The sequence below is a fragment of the Biomphalaria glabrata genome, chromosome 4, assembly GCF_947242115.1.
Source record: "Biomphalaria glabrata chromosome 4, xgBioGlab47.1, whole genome shotgun sequence".
In the NCBI taxonomy this organism is placed as follows: domain Eukaryota; kingdom Metazoa; phylum Mollusca; class Gastropoda; family Planorbidae; genus Biomphalaria; species Biomphalaria glabrata.
This window is the reverse complement of record NC_074714.1, coordinates 5383752-5397703: the sequence shown is the minus strand read 5'-3', so window position 1 is coordinate 5397703 and position 13952 is coordinate 5383752. Positions and strand designations below refer to the sequence as shown.

Here is a 13952-nt window from a genome sequence, read left to right as displayed (position 1 = left end):
AAAAGAAGCGTTAGTAACTGTACTTTTTCATAGTTTTCTAAAAGCGCCGCTTGCCTTCTTAACCGAGATCCCGGTGAAGATTGTGATTTTTAATTTCTGGATCTCTGAGCGCCTCTTAGTCCAGCCAGCTCTATTGGGTGCCTCTGAGTCCAGCCAGCTCTATTGGGCGCCTCTGAGTCCACCCAGTTCTATTGGGTCCCTCTGAGTCCACCCAGCTCTATTGGGCGCCTCTGAGTCCAGCCAGCTCTATTGGGTGCCTCTGAGTCCAGCCAGCTCTATTGGGTGCCTCTGAGTCCAGCCAGCTCTATTGGGTGCCTCTGAGTCCAGCCAGCTCTATTGGGTGCCTCTGAGTCCAGCCAGCTCTATTGGGTGCCTCTGAGTCCAGCCAGCTCTATTGGGTGCCTCTGAGTCCAGCCAGCTCTATTGGGTGCCACTGAGTCCAGCCAGCTCTATTGGGCGCCACTGAGTCCAGCCAGCTCTATTGGGCGCCTCTGAGTCCAGCCAGCTCTATTGGGCGCCTCTGAGTCCAGCCAGCTCTATTGGGTGCCTCTGAGTCCAGCCAGCTCTATTGGGTGCCTCTGAGTCCAGCCAGCTCTATTGGGCGCCTCTGAGTCCAGCCAGCTCTATTGGGCGCCTCTGAGTCCAGCCAGCTCTATTGGGTGCCTCTGAGTCCAGCCAGCTCTATTGGGCGCCTCTTAGTCCAGCCAGCTCTATTGGGTGCCTGACATTAGTTGGGGAAAAGTAAAAGCGGTTGGTCTTTGTGCTGGCCACATGGCACCCTCGTTAACCGTAGGCCACAGAATGAAAGCTGGCTGGACAGCGCAAAAGAATGGACCGGCCTCTCTCTTGATATCCTGTTAGAGGCCACTGCTGAACTGGGAAAGTGGAGGGATTGGGTAAGTGAACTGTTACAGCACCTCTAGGACAGAAGTCAAGGAACAGATGAGATCAGATAGCATCCAGGTGAGTCCGTGGAGAAAGTCGGCTTACGATCCGCTCCAAGTTAAACATCAATTAGGGACCAGAGACTTTAGTTGGTTAAGATTTTTGTGTACTCGCCCTTTGAAAAGCGCCTTGGTGTCTGCCATGACTTTATTCATGTATTATATGTAATATATATATATATATATATTATAAGGCCTATATATATATATAAATATATTGAGGCGCGGTGGCTGAGCGGTAAAGCGCTTGACTACCGAACCGGGGTCCGGGGTTCGAATTTTTTCGAATCCTGGTGAAGACTGGGATTTTTAACTTCAGGATCTTCGGGCGCCTCTGAGTCCACCCAGCCTGGAGTTAGTTGGGGAAAAGTAAAGGCGGTTGGTCGTTGTGCTGGCCACATGACACCCACGTTAACCGTAGGCCACAGAATCAGATGACCTTTACATCATCTGCCCTATAGACCACAAGGTCTGAAAGGGGAAACTTTACTTTTTTTCTATACATATAAATGTCTGGGTAGTTGAGTATAATTTTACATCTTTTTTGAAGTAACCTCTGTATTATATAAGTTAAGATAAGAATAAGTTTACAAATATGCATAATGTCATAGACTAAGGAGTAGCCATTCCTTAACTGTAATAAAAATGTAATAAAATCTTACTGACTTACTGTGCATTAACTAGATCAAAATTACTTTCATCGTTATGCGAAGCCCCACGCTGAGCAGGACACAGTACTGTTAAATAAATAAATCTATCCATAAAGCATATCACTTAGGGAAGAGATTTGCTCCTATTAAGATCAACTTAAAACCCGCCCCCCGTCTATAGAAAACAAACAACTGATAGTGGAATCTCGCTTGCGGGGGCTCAGGCATTCGCTCTTGTCACAGACATTCGTAGAGTGCTTTCGAATCTTAGTAGTTAGCATATCAATTGGTGGTTAAATTTTAAAGTCTTATTTTTTGTTAAAATTCGGTCCTTCAGATTTAGAAATATGTAAATTGCGCGCTCTTTGCAGTGAATAGTATGTAAATTACATACTAGTGCTTCAAAAAGGTGTGATTAGGTTTACTTCGCAGCCCTGTGCCTAGATTTAGTGCTAGTGAAGATGTATTAGGTATTATTTCTTTCGTAGGTTCGCTTATATTTAAGAACGAATACGCGTCTTTTTTGTAATGACTAGGCCTAACTGAAAACTTAATATTTTTTAGCTGAACAGAATGTGTTATGGTATGTTTTCATACATGATGGAACAACAATGTTAAACATATAGATGCATTAGGTATTATTTTTTTCCTAGGTTCGCTTATATTTAAGAACGAATACGCGTCTTTTTTGTAATGACTAGGCCTAACTGACAACTAATATTTTTTAGCTGAACAGAATGTGTTATGGTATGTTTTCATACATGATGGAACAACAATGTTAAACATATATATATATATATAGTTCGCTTTTTGGCGTATCCTGTGTACAAAATCAAGGTAGTGTTGATACGTTCTGGTGTTTAACTCTTTCTCTCCGTAATTATTTACCACATTCTGCTGGAATCAACGCTGGTATCGTCAGTTAGGAGAGAAAGAGTTGAACGGTATATGAAAATATGTCTGGACATTATAACACTGTAGAATCAGAATTTTCTTATGCACTTCTGTTTGTAGTGCAAATATAATTTCAGAAAATAAGGAAGCGTTTGGCTATCAGTCTGACTTACAACTTAATTAAAAACAAATAGGCAACTAACTTACGGTAATAAAGAAGATTTGATACGAAGAAGAACCGCAGCGCATTGAAATAGTGCTCAGACTATAGAACTCACTTCATTCCTTAAGTTGGCAACAGTTCAGTTCTGTCTTTGACATCGATCAGCTTAAGCAATAAGATACAGTAAAATAGAAAGAAAGAAAAATCGCTATGAAGAAATATGGAGGAGATGTAAGGAAACTTTAAGTCAAATGTAAGAAACATATTTAAAAAAAACTCAGAAACATTTTGAAAAAAAAAACAGACAACTAACGAATGTCAAGGACGCCAGATAAAAAAAAAATATTTAAAAAATCGCAGTTTACACTTTAATTTCTGAAGTCATTTCTGTGTAGGTTACTCTATGTCATAGCGGCCTGTTTCCTCTTCCATGGAAACAGACCTTCTAAAAAAAATATTTTTTTAAAAACTTGATGAGTTAAATAAATTTCTGTGCGCTAAATATTAAAGAAAAAATATTTTTAAAAAGTCATTTTCGATAAAATATTAGCGACCTGTTCGGACTAAAATATTTTACAATCAATCATTTGAGAACTTAAATTGCTTAATGTATTGCGCTAGCATGTTTTTAATACGTTTTGGCCCCCCGACTACAAACCAACTACAATTTTCTTAACTATGTTCTTGTGATCACAACTTTTTACTGAAGTAACATGGCTCAGGACGTAGGGCCAAGAGAACAAGGCGTCTGTTGTGTTCACCACTGCTGAAACAAGTAACATGGTTGTGGCTCATACTGTTCACGGTCAAGAGCATCGAATGACCATTTACTATCGCGGCCTGTTCCGGAACAGCACCAAAAAGAGAGAGGAGACGTTCTCTCAGTTCCGCGAAAGAGTGGACATGTACTGCCGGCGGTGGTACGACGCCGAGGGCGTCCTGGGCGACTTTGAACGGCTGCACGACCTGGTCATGCGGGAGCAGCTGCACGCCAGTAGCCCGACTCACGTCAAAGACTGCCTGAAGAGGTACGCGTTCAAATCTTGTGATGAACTCGTTCAGATTGCGGATACTTTTCTGAAAAACGAGACTCTCAATGGTGCTCACTTAAAGATGCCAGGTAATGCAATTGTGTATGAGAGAGAGAGAGACAGACAGACAGACAGCGAGTTAGTGTGTTTGTGTGTGTGTGTGTTTTGTGTGTGAAACGCTTTCTTAATGAAAGGCTTCTATCTTTTTTCCCCCCCTGATTGGAGCTCGTAAAAGTGTCTTTAGACCCACACACTAGGACTGGTGGTTTGCGTGCCCTGGGTAACATCAGGATGTCTTAGACCGCTCACGAGCAGCACAAGCTCGTGTCTATGTAGGTGTATATACTTTGGTGTTAAAGACATTTTTTATTACTTTCAAAATATACATTGAATAGGTAAATTATCGTGCAAGGAAATCTTTCTACCTTATTTCATTACGAAGCATATATGTCACTCTGTCTGTCTGTCTGTCTGGTAAACAGTCAGCACACGTTATTTCTCTCACACCCATTCTCGGATCAACTTGAGACTTTGCAGAAATACTCATTATAGTCAAGACAGGAATCAATAAAAAAATCAATTAATCATTATTGGTAATTAATTATTTGTTTAATATCGAATAAGGAAAATATCTTCTATATTATTGAGAGATATATTTGAACATTTGGAGTTATCTCTCTTAGATAAGCTTGTTTTTTTGTTTGTTTTGAGGATTTTTTTTATTTGCTTATTTCCTGTATAATTAGTTGATCTAATTAAATAGGCGTGCCCTTGTGCCCTTTCCTACTCTGCTTTCCGTATTCAGATCACAAATAAATGGATGAAAATACTTATAACTAAAAGCAAAAAAGAAATAGAATTCTTGTACATTTAATCTCAATTTCCTTTTAACAAATATTTAATTAATTCAAAAACTATATTTTTGAGTTTGTGGAGGGTAAGGTGCTTGGTAAATTCGTATCTGTATTTATTTATTCCGAGCATGCTACAGGCGTACATTTCTTAATCACAACATTTTTGCCAGCCGTTAAAAATGCGAAAATAAAGAAAACAATGTTTCTGGCCGTCGAAATTCGGAGATATTTTTATCTCTTTTGTGTAGGCCCCCTTCTCCGGCCCTGTCTAGAGATCTAAATCTAGAAATAGAATGAAAATGCTAGATCTATAAGATATAATCAAGAATTACTTGAGGTCAACATTTCATGAAGATAGATTGAACAATTTGACAGTTCTTGCTTGATCTATGTAGGAAACATAATTTTGATGATATACTGTATGACTTCGCTACACGCCAGGCTCGTAAAGTAAAGTTATTTTGATCGTGATTTTGTACTTAAAATGCAAAGACGAATTTATTTTCTAAAACAAAATACTAATTTTTACTAAGTATTCTTATCCCTACCGAGACTGGGCCCCGCGCAATCCGTTTCGCATAGGGCCCCGCAATTGTTAGGGCCGGCCCTGCATGTATCTTACACATTAGTAGTTTTTACTGGTAAGAAAATCACACAGTGTGTTTTTGTATGCATGACTAGATTGACACATGAAATGTGTAGGACGTATTTATCTTCTTTTTTGAAGTAACGTCTGTAATATATAAGATAAGATAAGATGTTTGTAAACATTACACCCAACTCTTGTTGATAATAAAGTTTCTAATTCGTCGAAAGATATTTTCTGCTTGACACGGCTATCTTTGAAAACTTGACATAAGTTTATCGGCATATTAATAGGATATCTCGTAAAACCGTTCATGGATGCCAGCTCTAAACATTTCATTCGAAAACGATCCACTCCTGTTTTCTCAAGTTGAAGTTTGCATCAGCAATTTAGAACAGGGGAGTGTTTAGTGAAACTTGAAAAAGCTGTCATTTTGGGAAATTTGAACCAGGAGTCATTTTGTAAAATTTGAACCAGGAGTCATTTTGGGAAATTTGAACCAGGAGTCATTTTGTGAAATTTGAACAAGGAGTCACTTTGTGAAATTTGAACAAGGAGTCATTTTGTGAAATTTGAACAAGGAGTCATTTTGTGAAATTTGAACCAGGAGTCATTTTGTGAAATTTGAACAAGGAGTCACTTTGTGAAATTTGAACAAGGAGTCATTTTGTGAAATTTGAACAAGGAGTCATTTTGGGAAATTTAATAAGGAGTCATTTTGTGAAATTTGAACAAGGAGTCATTTTGGGAAATTTGAACAAGGAGTCACTTTGTGAAATTTGAAGAAGTAATAGTTGTATGAAATTTGAAGAGGGAATTGCTGTATGAAATTTGAACCGAGAATTGCTGTATGAAATTTGAACCGAGAATTGCTGTATGAAATTTGAACAGGGAGTAGTTTTATGAGTTTTGAAGAGGGAATAGTTTAGCTACATTTGTGAAATGTGAACAGGGACTCGTCTTGTCCAATAGGGACAGGTATTAATGATTATGTAATTCCAACATCGGATTGTATTGTCTGTAATTTGAACAGGGAATCGATTCCTATAATTTGAATAAGGATTCATGTTGGGGAAAATTGTACAGGGTGTGATGATATGTTTATATTGCGTCATTGTTGTGAATGTTTTTGTGAGAAAGTACTTGAAAGGATGTGTCGAACAAAAATGATAGTCTTCTATGTCTATTTGTATAAACACACAAAGTCTCTTATCTTATCTTATATAATACAGACGTTACTTCAAAAAAGATGATTACGTCCTACGCGTCATGCATTTAGTCATGCATATTAACCAATGACTTAAATTCTGCCAAGTCACTGGTTTTCCTGGCTAGCTCAGGCAACCCATTCCATGCTCTAATAGCGCTAGGGAAGAAGGAGCACTTGTACAAATTTGTCCTAGCATATGGAACGAGAAATGTGCCTTTATCTTTGTGTCTTTCTGAGTATTTTATTAAATTTTGTTTTTGTATTTGAAGATTGTTATTATTTATCAATGTCTACTATTGTCTACAGTATGCTATTTATTTATCTGTGACAACAGAACTTGGGGAATCTTGTCTCGAAAGTTCCCAATGTTCCAAAATTTTAGTCTTTGAATAGACTGACACTTCTCTATCTAGGTATTATTGTTTAACTTAATCTAGGTGAGACTATTTTTAAAAAATCAGCAGAAGATTATTTTGTAGTAGTAGCCTAGTGATAGTTGAATGTTTTCTGTAGGCTTACATATGATACGATTTCAGGTTCTATTTTTCGCAACCATTTTTTTTTTTAGAGTAATGAATTTCAGATTCTTGATTCAGTTTACTAACTTATGTAGCTTCGAAGTCGTTAGTTAGTACCATGTAGGCCTACAGAGAAAAAAAAATATGCAGCATGTTGCCTATATCCCAAAATACAATAAATATACATCAATTCGAAACCCTGGTGGGCCTATATACAATTTCTTTGTCAATCATCATCTTCTCTCCCTTGACTTTTGTAGTAGGGTCGCTATGACACTTCACGTAACCAAATCGCTCCACTTTTTCCACTTGTTCTATATCCAGTTAGGTAAAAAATGTATTTGCTTTGTTGAATTGTGCTGTAGAAGCTTCAACAAAGGGCTTTTCTTTATGTCTGCATATAGGCCCTATAATAGTTTTTTCATTTACTTAGATCACATGCATAACTATTAGACCAAGGGGCTTTCATACTTTTCTTCTTATTGTTGCAGTAGTTTATAGATCTCTGCAACTGCTTCTCTTGAATCTCATTCTGTTTTGTCTACCTTACAGAACGATTGACTGCCCAACAGTCCCGCTGCAGCGATGGGTTTTTCAATTCACTTCTCTAAGACATGAGTTCAATTCTCTCTTCTAAGACATGACTTCAATTCTCTTTTCTAAGACATGACTTCAATTCTCTTTTCTAAGACATGACTTCAATTCTCTTTTCTAAGACATGACTTCAATTCTCTTTTCTAAGACATGCCTTTAATTCTCTTTTCTAAGAAATGCCTTTAATTTTCTTTTCTAAGACATGCCTTTAATTCTCTTTTCTAAGACATGCCTTTAATTCTCTTTTCTAAGACATGCCTTTAATTCTCTTTTATAAGACATGACTTCAATTCACTTCTCTAAGACTTCAAAACTCTTTTCTATATATGCCTACGATTCACTTGTCTTGGTGTGGGGACAGAGTGGTAGGGTGCTTGGCTTCGGAACCAAGTTTCCATTTGGAAACTTAAGATTTTAAACTTTGGGATTTTGAGGACGTTCCTCCCCCCTCCCCCCGCCCGACTCTTGAATCTACAGAACTCTAATAGTTGTCTATACTTGTGTTGGGAAAGTAAGAAATGTCTTTGGGTCAGGTCTTTTTGTTTCAGGCTAGTCTTAATGACTAAACACTCTTCGATGGACTCAACACTCGACAGAAACTAGGGTATATACTATTGCTGATTTCCTAAATACAAAGCTGATATCAATTCACTCTGTCTGGTAAATAGTTTGTACACATTATCTCTCTCCCACACCTAATCTCGGATCAAGATTTGCACAACCATTTCTTTTTACCTGACAACACAAGAATCAATTTGAAACATAACCTCGAACCAGGAAAGAAAATGTGTTTGACTGAAGTGGGGGTGTAAGCTGAATTAGTCCCCTTTATAAGTTCTCACTACATTCAAACGCCTATATTATCTATACAATGTTCTCTAGTCGTAAGCACCTCATTAGCGAAGTAGTTAGCACATCTACCCAAGGAGGCTTGAATTGAGGTCGTTCCCCATTTCATTTTTAAAATGTTTTTAAAAACCAAATGCGGTCAAATCCACCCAGATATCCATTTGTTTTCTTCCCCCCTCTCCCCATAAAAATGTTTTCAACTGGTGCTGACAAGGGATGGGATCATAGCGTATTGAGACAAGGGATGGGATCATAGCGTATTGAGACAAGGGATGAGATCATAGCGTATTGAGACAAGGGATGGGATCATAGCGTATTGAGACAAGGGATGGGATCATAGCGTATTGAGACAAGGGATGGGATCATAGCGTATTGAGACAAGGGATGGGATCATAGCGTATTGAGACAAGGGATGGGATCATAGCGTATTGAGAAAGCTAAAAGCATGAAATAAAGGTAAACAAAACAATTGGTAAAAGTATTATTTTAAATCGCACACATTAATTCTTGTTGGTGTAGATGTATTACAAATTTAATGACAAGACTGATCCAAACTAATTGATACTATTACACTTCAAATAAGTTTTTTTTTAATATAATTATTTGTGTGTTTTTCTTGTTTTGTTTTATTAAATTAATTTTACAAAATTAATTTTTTAAAAATATATACTTTCTGACTTAAATCCTTCTGCCTCTATTGGAATGTTGGTGCCAGATTTAATTGTAATTTATCTTATAACCTTTTTGCAGTCCAACCAATCACAATGATGGCCTCTTCGCTCAGGAGATTGCCTACACCAGCAGAAGTGGACAGAATTACAGCAGTTGGTGAGGTAAGCCATTTTGTCATTTCTTAATTGATAAGCCTTCAGTTATTAAAAACTGATGTTTGTAATTATGTGTCATTAGGTGTAATTAGATGTCATTAGGTGTAATTAGATGTTGTTAGGTGTAATGAGGTGTAATTGCTCGGCGAAAGTAAACTGATTAACAAGTTGTAAAACTAAATTATCTGATACAGTCTCTTTTTAGTATCTGTGGCATTTTACGTGCGAGAAACGATCTTTTCCCTTTGCAACTTCTTATGTGACTAAAAAGGCCTATCCTTGATAGACAGCTGCGATCGCAGGCTGGGCATATGTGATCACCAGGCGCCGTTGCATTTTCACCCTTCTTTATGCTTCTGTTGTGTATGGCATCTGCAATCCAAGACCCTTCCTTTATTCTCTCTCCCCATGTGGATCAATCCAGTGCCACTTTTTCTCAGCTGCTAGTGTCGATTTTGAAGAGCTTCATGTCACGTTTGCATACATCCTTATAACGTAAATGTGGGCGATCAACGGCTCTCCTGCCTTCTGTTAGATCGCCATACATAATATCTTGTGGAAGTCGACCTACTGGCATTCTACGAACGTGGCCAAGCCAGCCAAGGCGTCTGCTGCTGATAACAGAGCGGATGTCCCGGCATCCTTCTCTTCGTAGCACTTCCTCATTGGTTATCCTACCTTGCCACCTTATTTTAAAGATCCGCCTTAGGCGTCGGAGCTGGAAGACATTCCGATTTTTTTTTCCTGCCATGAATAAGTTGACCATGTTTCACTACCGTATCTTTTAAGTACCAGTATTGAAAATATATCAAATGAAGTTGTATCCGTAGACTTATATGAAATAAATAATAGTCTGCTTACTACTTCTATAAATTCAAAACTAAATCAAAAGTATTACAATGTGGCATCATTTTAATAAATCCTTTAATCTACATTTGTCCAGAATTATTATTTTTTGGTTAGAATGTGTGTATATCATAGATATTTCTTTTTAAATGGAAACTACTACTTTGAAAACACTATTATACATATTTAGTTATTGGTATGGTATTTACAAAATGTGGATGTATATCTTTTTTTTTTATACAGGCTCTGCAGATCATGCGAGACTTTTCAATACCTCTGCCCACTGACAGAAACTTCAGTCTTGAGAGAGCCAAATTAATAATCAAATCTTTCATCTCCAACAGACCTTCAAATATACCTGGGGTAAGCTCCCTTAGTGGCTTAAAAAAAATGTATCAGGACTTTTGTAAACCTATGCTGTTTAACCTTTTTAACATGTAAATAAAGTGACCCCCTTTAAGACCTTGAGTTCTATAGCGCAGACGATGCAAAGATCAACTGTTTCGATAGTCATCAGTTAACGAAGGTGCCATATGGCTAGTCTTCACTAAGATTCAATCCCAGGACCACTCAGTTCAGTAGCCAAGCATTTTACCACTCTGCCACCCTGATAAACATGTCATGAGCCATTGGTTAATATGCATGACTAAATGCATGACGCGTAGGACATAATCATCTTCTTTTTTGAAGTAATGTCTGTATTATAAAAGATAAGAAGAAGATAAGATCACTACAAAAAATTATTGATTCCAATGGAACTAAGGCTCTGTGGCTACATTATCCACTGTGGCTTCATTAACCACTTCTAGTTCATTATAATCCTACTGTGGATATGTTATATGTTATTTATATGTTATAGCCTACACTGTGGACTAAAATTTCGAGGGGCCAGATACCATTACATCATGAACTAAATATAACCCAGAGTCTCTAGTTTGGGATTTTTTTTATATAGACCAGTTATGCCCAATGATTCCTCTGTAAAGCTAGCTACAAAGTTGTTCATATTTTAAGTAGAGAAATAAAGCCATTTTCAAACGCGTTAAAAGATAAACTTAAAAGTCTCATTAATTGTTTCAGGTCAATTTCATTTTGTTTTTTGTGCCTTTTCGGCAATGTGGCCTGCGACAAGAGTGTTGGAAAATAAATTGGCCTGCAGGCCCATTTAGGTTGTTCATCAGTGATATAGACTATTCTAAAACTGTATAGTGGACAATGGTTCTAACGTCTATGTTGTTATTTAATGCTTGTATTGTTATGGATAGTAGTAAAGCGTATGCAAATAATTAACTCAGGTTAAAGATTTTAGGGGCTGAATACCATCACATTATAGGCCGGACATGATGCATGGGCCATAGTTTGAGCATCCCTGGTGCAGACCTTTCTGATCTTATAATACACTGATGCTACTTCAAAGAAGAAGATGATTATGTCCTTAGGTCAATGCAGTCATGACTTAAACTCTGCCAAGTCACTGGTTTTCCTGGCTAGCTCAGGCAACCCATTCCATGTTCTAATAGCACTAGGGAAGAAGGAGCATTAGTACAAATTTGTCCTAGCATATGGGACGAGGAATGTGCCCTTATCTTTGTGTCTTTCTGAGTAAATTTATATGGTTTTGTTTTTGTATTTGAAGATTATTGTTCAGTGTTTTATGTATAGTTGCTACTTTACTTTTAAGTCTTCTATCCTGAAGGGTCTCTAAATTTCTGAAACTATATAGTGAAGAATTGTCCTAAAGACTATGATGCTCTTGAATGCAAAGTATAAATATAGTATTTAAGCATATGCAACTGGGATCACCAAATACATACAAATGATCTTGCAATCTTCTTATATATTTTAATAATATCAAAAAAAGTTTATGGAAGAAATAATCTATAACAGTATGTCCTTGCTGGGTTGAAAATTTGTGTAGATCACTTGGCCTATTGCCAGGTTTTTGTATCTATATTTGAAAGGAATAAGCTAAGATATTCTATTGTATTGTTTTTCTTCCTTTACATACCTCTATTTTCCACTCTCTTTCTCTCACTCTCTTCTCTCAATATTTCTCCTCTTTTTCTTTCATTTCTCACTCTATCTTGCTTATCTTTCCCTCTCTCTTCTCTCTACTTGCCCTTTGTCTTCTCTCTTTTTCAATCATCTTTTTCTGCTCTTTTTCTCTCTCTGTTGTCATTTCTCCTTCAAAACATTTGCATGAAATAAGTCCCACAAGTATCATGTATTTATCAAGTTTACCACCAAAATAAATCACCAGATTTCCATCTATAAAATGTATAATTACTACATTGTTTTCTTGTTGTCCTCTAGCAGCCTAATATTGACACAGTGTCATCAGCTATAAAGGAAGACGCTAGCACCAGAAAGCATTTGCGAGATCTGTACATGGCCGCAGAGGAATACTTCAGTAAACTACCCAAACCTTTTCAGGTAATAGATAGTGTTTTGTTGCTGTTTAGTTTCAGTTTTTCTGACTTGTGAAATGGTAATTTAGCCCACTAAAAAGTAGTGTCAGAATTAAAATGATCAACTCACCAACTTGATTCCACTTGTATATTGTGGACATTCCTTAAAAAATGAAGAATATGTCCTAACCCAATTCTCCTGCAGGACTCCAGGAGATATAACAGCAAGCAGTGTTTTGAACTGGACTTTTGTAAGCCAAATTAATTCTATATTGAAAATGGACAACTAGAACAATAAAGTTATCTCATTTTATTGTTATCTTTTTATTCTTTTCTCTCAAGGCAGAACAAGGCAAGATTTAAATTGTCTTATCTATGTTTAATAAGGCATTGATTTTGATCAAATCAATTAATAAATTGTATGCATAATTTTATTTCTGTTAAATAATCATCTGAACATGAATTTTCACTCATTTGTTTCCAGGATGTTCTGGAACAAGTGTTCAATAGTTACGACAGACACATCAGGCAAAACGTTGAGGACTTGAAAACCAGCCACTGTGTTCTCCTTGTAGCAGGTACAGAGTTTGTTTTTGCACAGTGCTGTGATAGTCTAAACTAGGGGTGGGCAAATTACAGTCACGGGCCACATGCGACCAGATTGTATATTAAAAAAATGTATATATATTAAAAATAGATCATTTTGAATATCTCTACTAATCATCATTCATAAAGAAAATGTGTCTCTAGTCTCTACTTGTCGTTCTAAAAAGTTTAAAGGAAACAAAGATAAATCTAATTGGCAAGAAATTCAAAAATTCAGTCAAAGACACAACCTCAGGCCAGGATTTATCCAATGCTAACAAGAACTGTGTTGAAAGAGTTGGGTTGGCATAGAACAAAAATGTAACAACCATGGGGTCTGTGCTTTGACTGAGAAAAATATTGGTATGTTAATAAAATGAAAGAACAATATCCTAACCATAAACTCTACATGGGAAAAATTGTGCAAAGTTGCATTGAATAGTCAACTGGTTGAAAAGTGCAAGACTTATTTGGATTCCTTGATTGTAGAATTAGAAAGCAAAGATTAAGACATCAAGAACTTGGAACCAATTTTTGATACATTTAGTGCATTTAGTGAATGTAAAGACAATATACATAGTTAGCTATCATATTTTTCTAAGTTGTAAGTACATTATATATATATATATGTGGCACCCCATTTCAAAAAATTGTTTTAATATGGCCCAAAATTGAAAAAGGTTGCCCACCCATAGTCTAAACCAAATTACTATTTACAGTAGCTCCTCAATAGTTTGGAAATGTAATGTTTAATATGGCATTGATTTAGAGTTGTCTGAGGGAATATTATAAACAGTTTTTTTTTTTTCTATGATCAACATATTTGACCACAAATAAAGCCAATGAAGTTATTTACTGGGGGTCAATTTAAGTCCAATTAAATCATCATCAATTTTATTAGGTGTTGAACCTAATTGAGAAACAAATACTTTTCATAAACATTGTAAAGTTTGAATTGATATTTAGAAAAAAAAATCGACATAAATATTCTAA

At 36.6% G+C, this 13952-nt stretch overlaps 1 protein-coding gene across 3 annotated transcripts in view; it reads left to right on the top strand.

Moving 5' to 3' along the window:
- Positions 1 to 13952, top strand: part of LOC106080114 (uncharacterized) — an 84819-nt gene that overhangs the window by 49659 nt on the left and 21208 nt on the right. Inside the window, exons 1-5 of one of the 3 annotated variants that reach the window (XM_056025705.1) lie at positions 3294 to 3771; positions 9044 to 9126; positions 10210 to 10329; positions 12283 to 12399; positions 12859 to 12952. In XM_056025705.1, the coding sequence (XP_055881680.1) occupies positions 3432 to 3771; positions 9044 to 9126; positions 10210 to 10329; positions 12283 to 12399; positions 12859 to 12952 (754 nt within the window). In that variant the 5' untranslated portion in view covers positions 3294 to 3431. Of the gene's footprint in view, positions 1 to 3293; positions 3772 to 9043; positions 9127 to 10209; positions 10330 to 12279; positions 12400 to 12858; positions 12953 to 13952 lie in introns of those variants that run through there. The other 2 variants (XM_056025704.1, XM_056025706.1) reach the window with 2 other exon arrangements.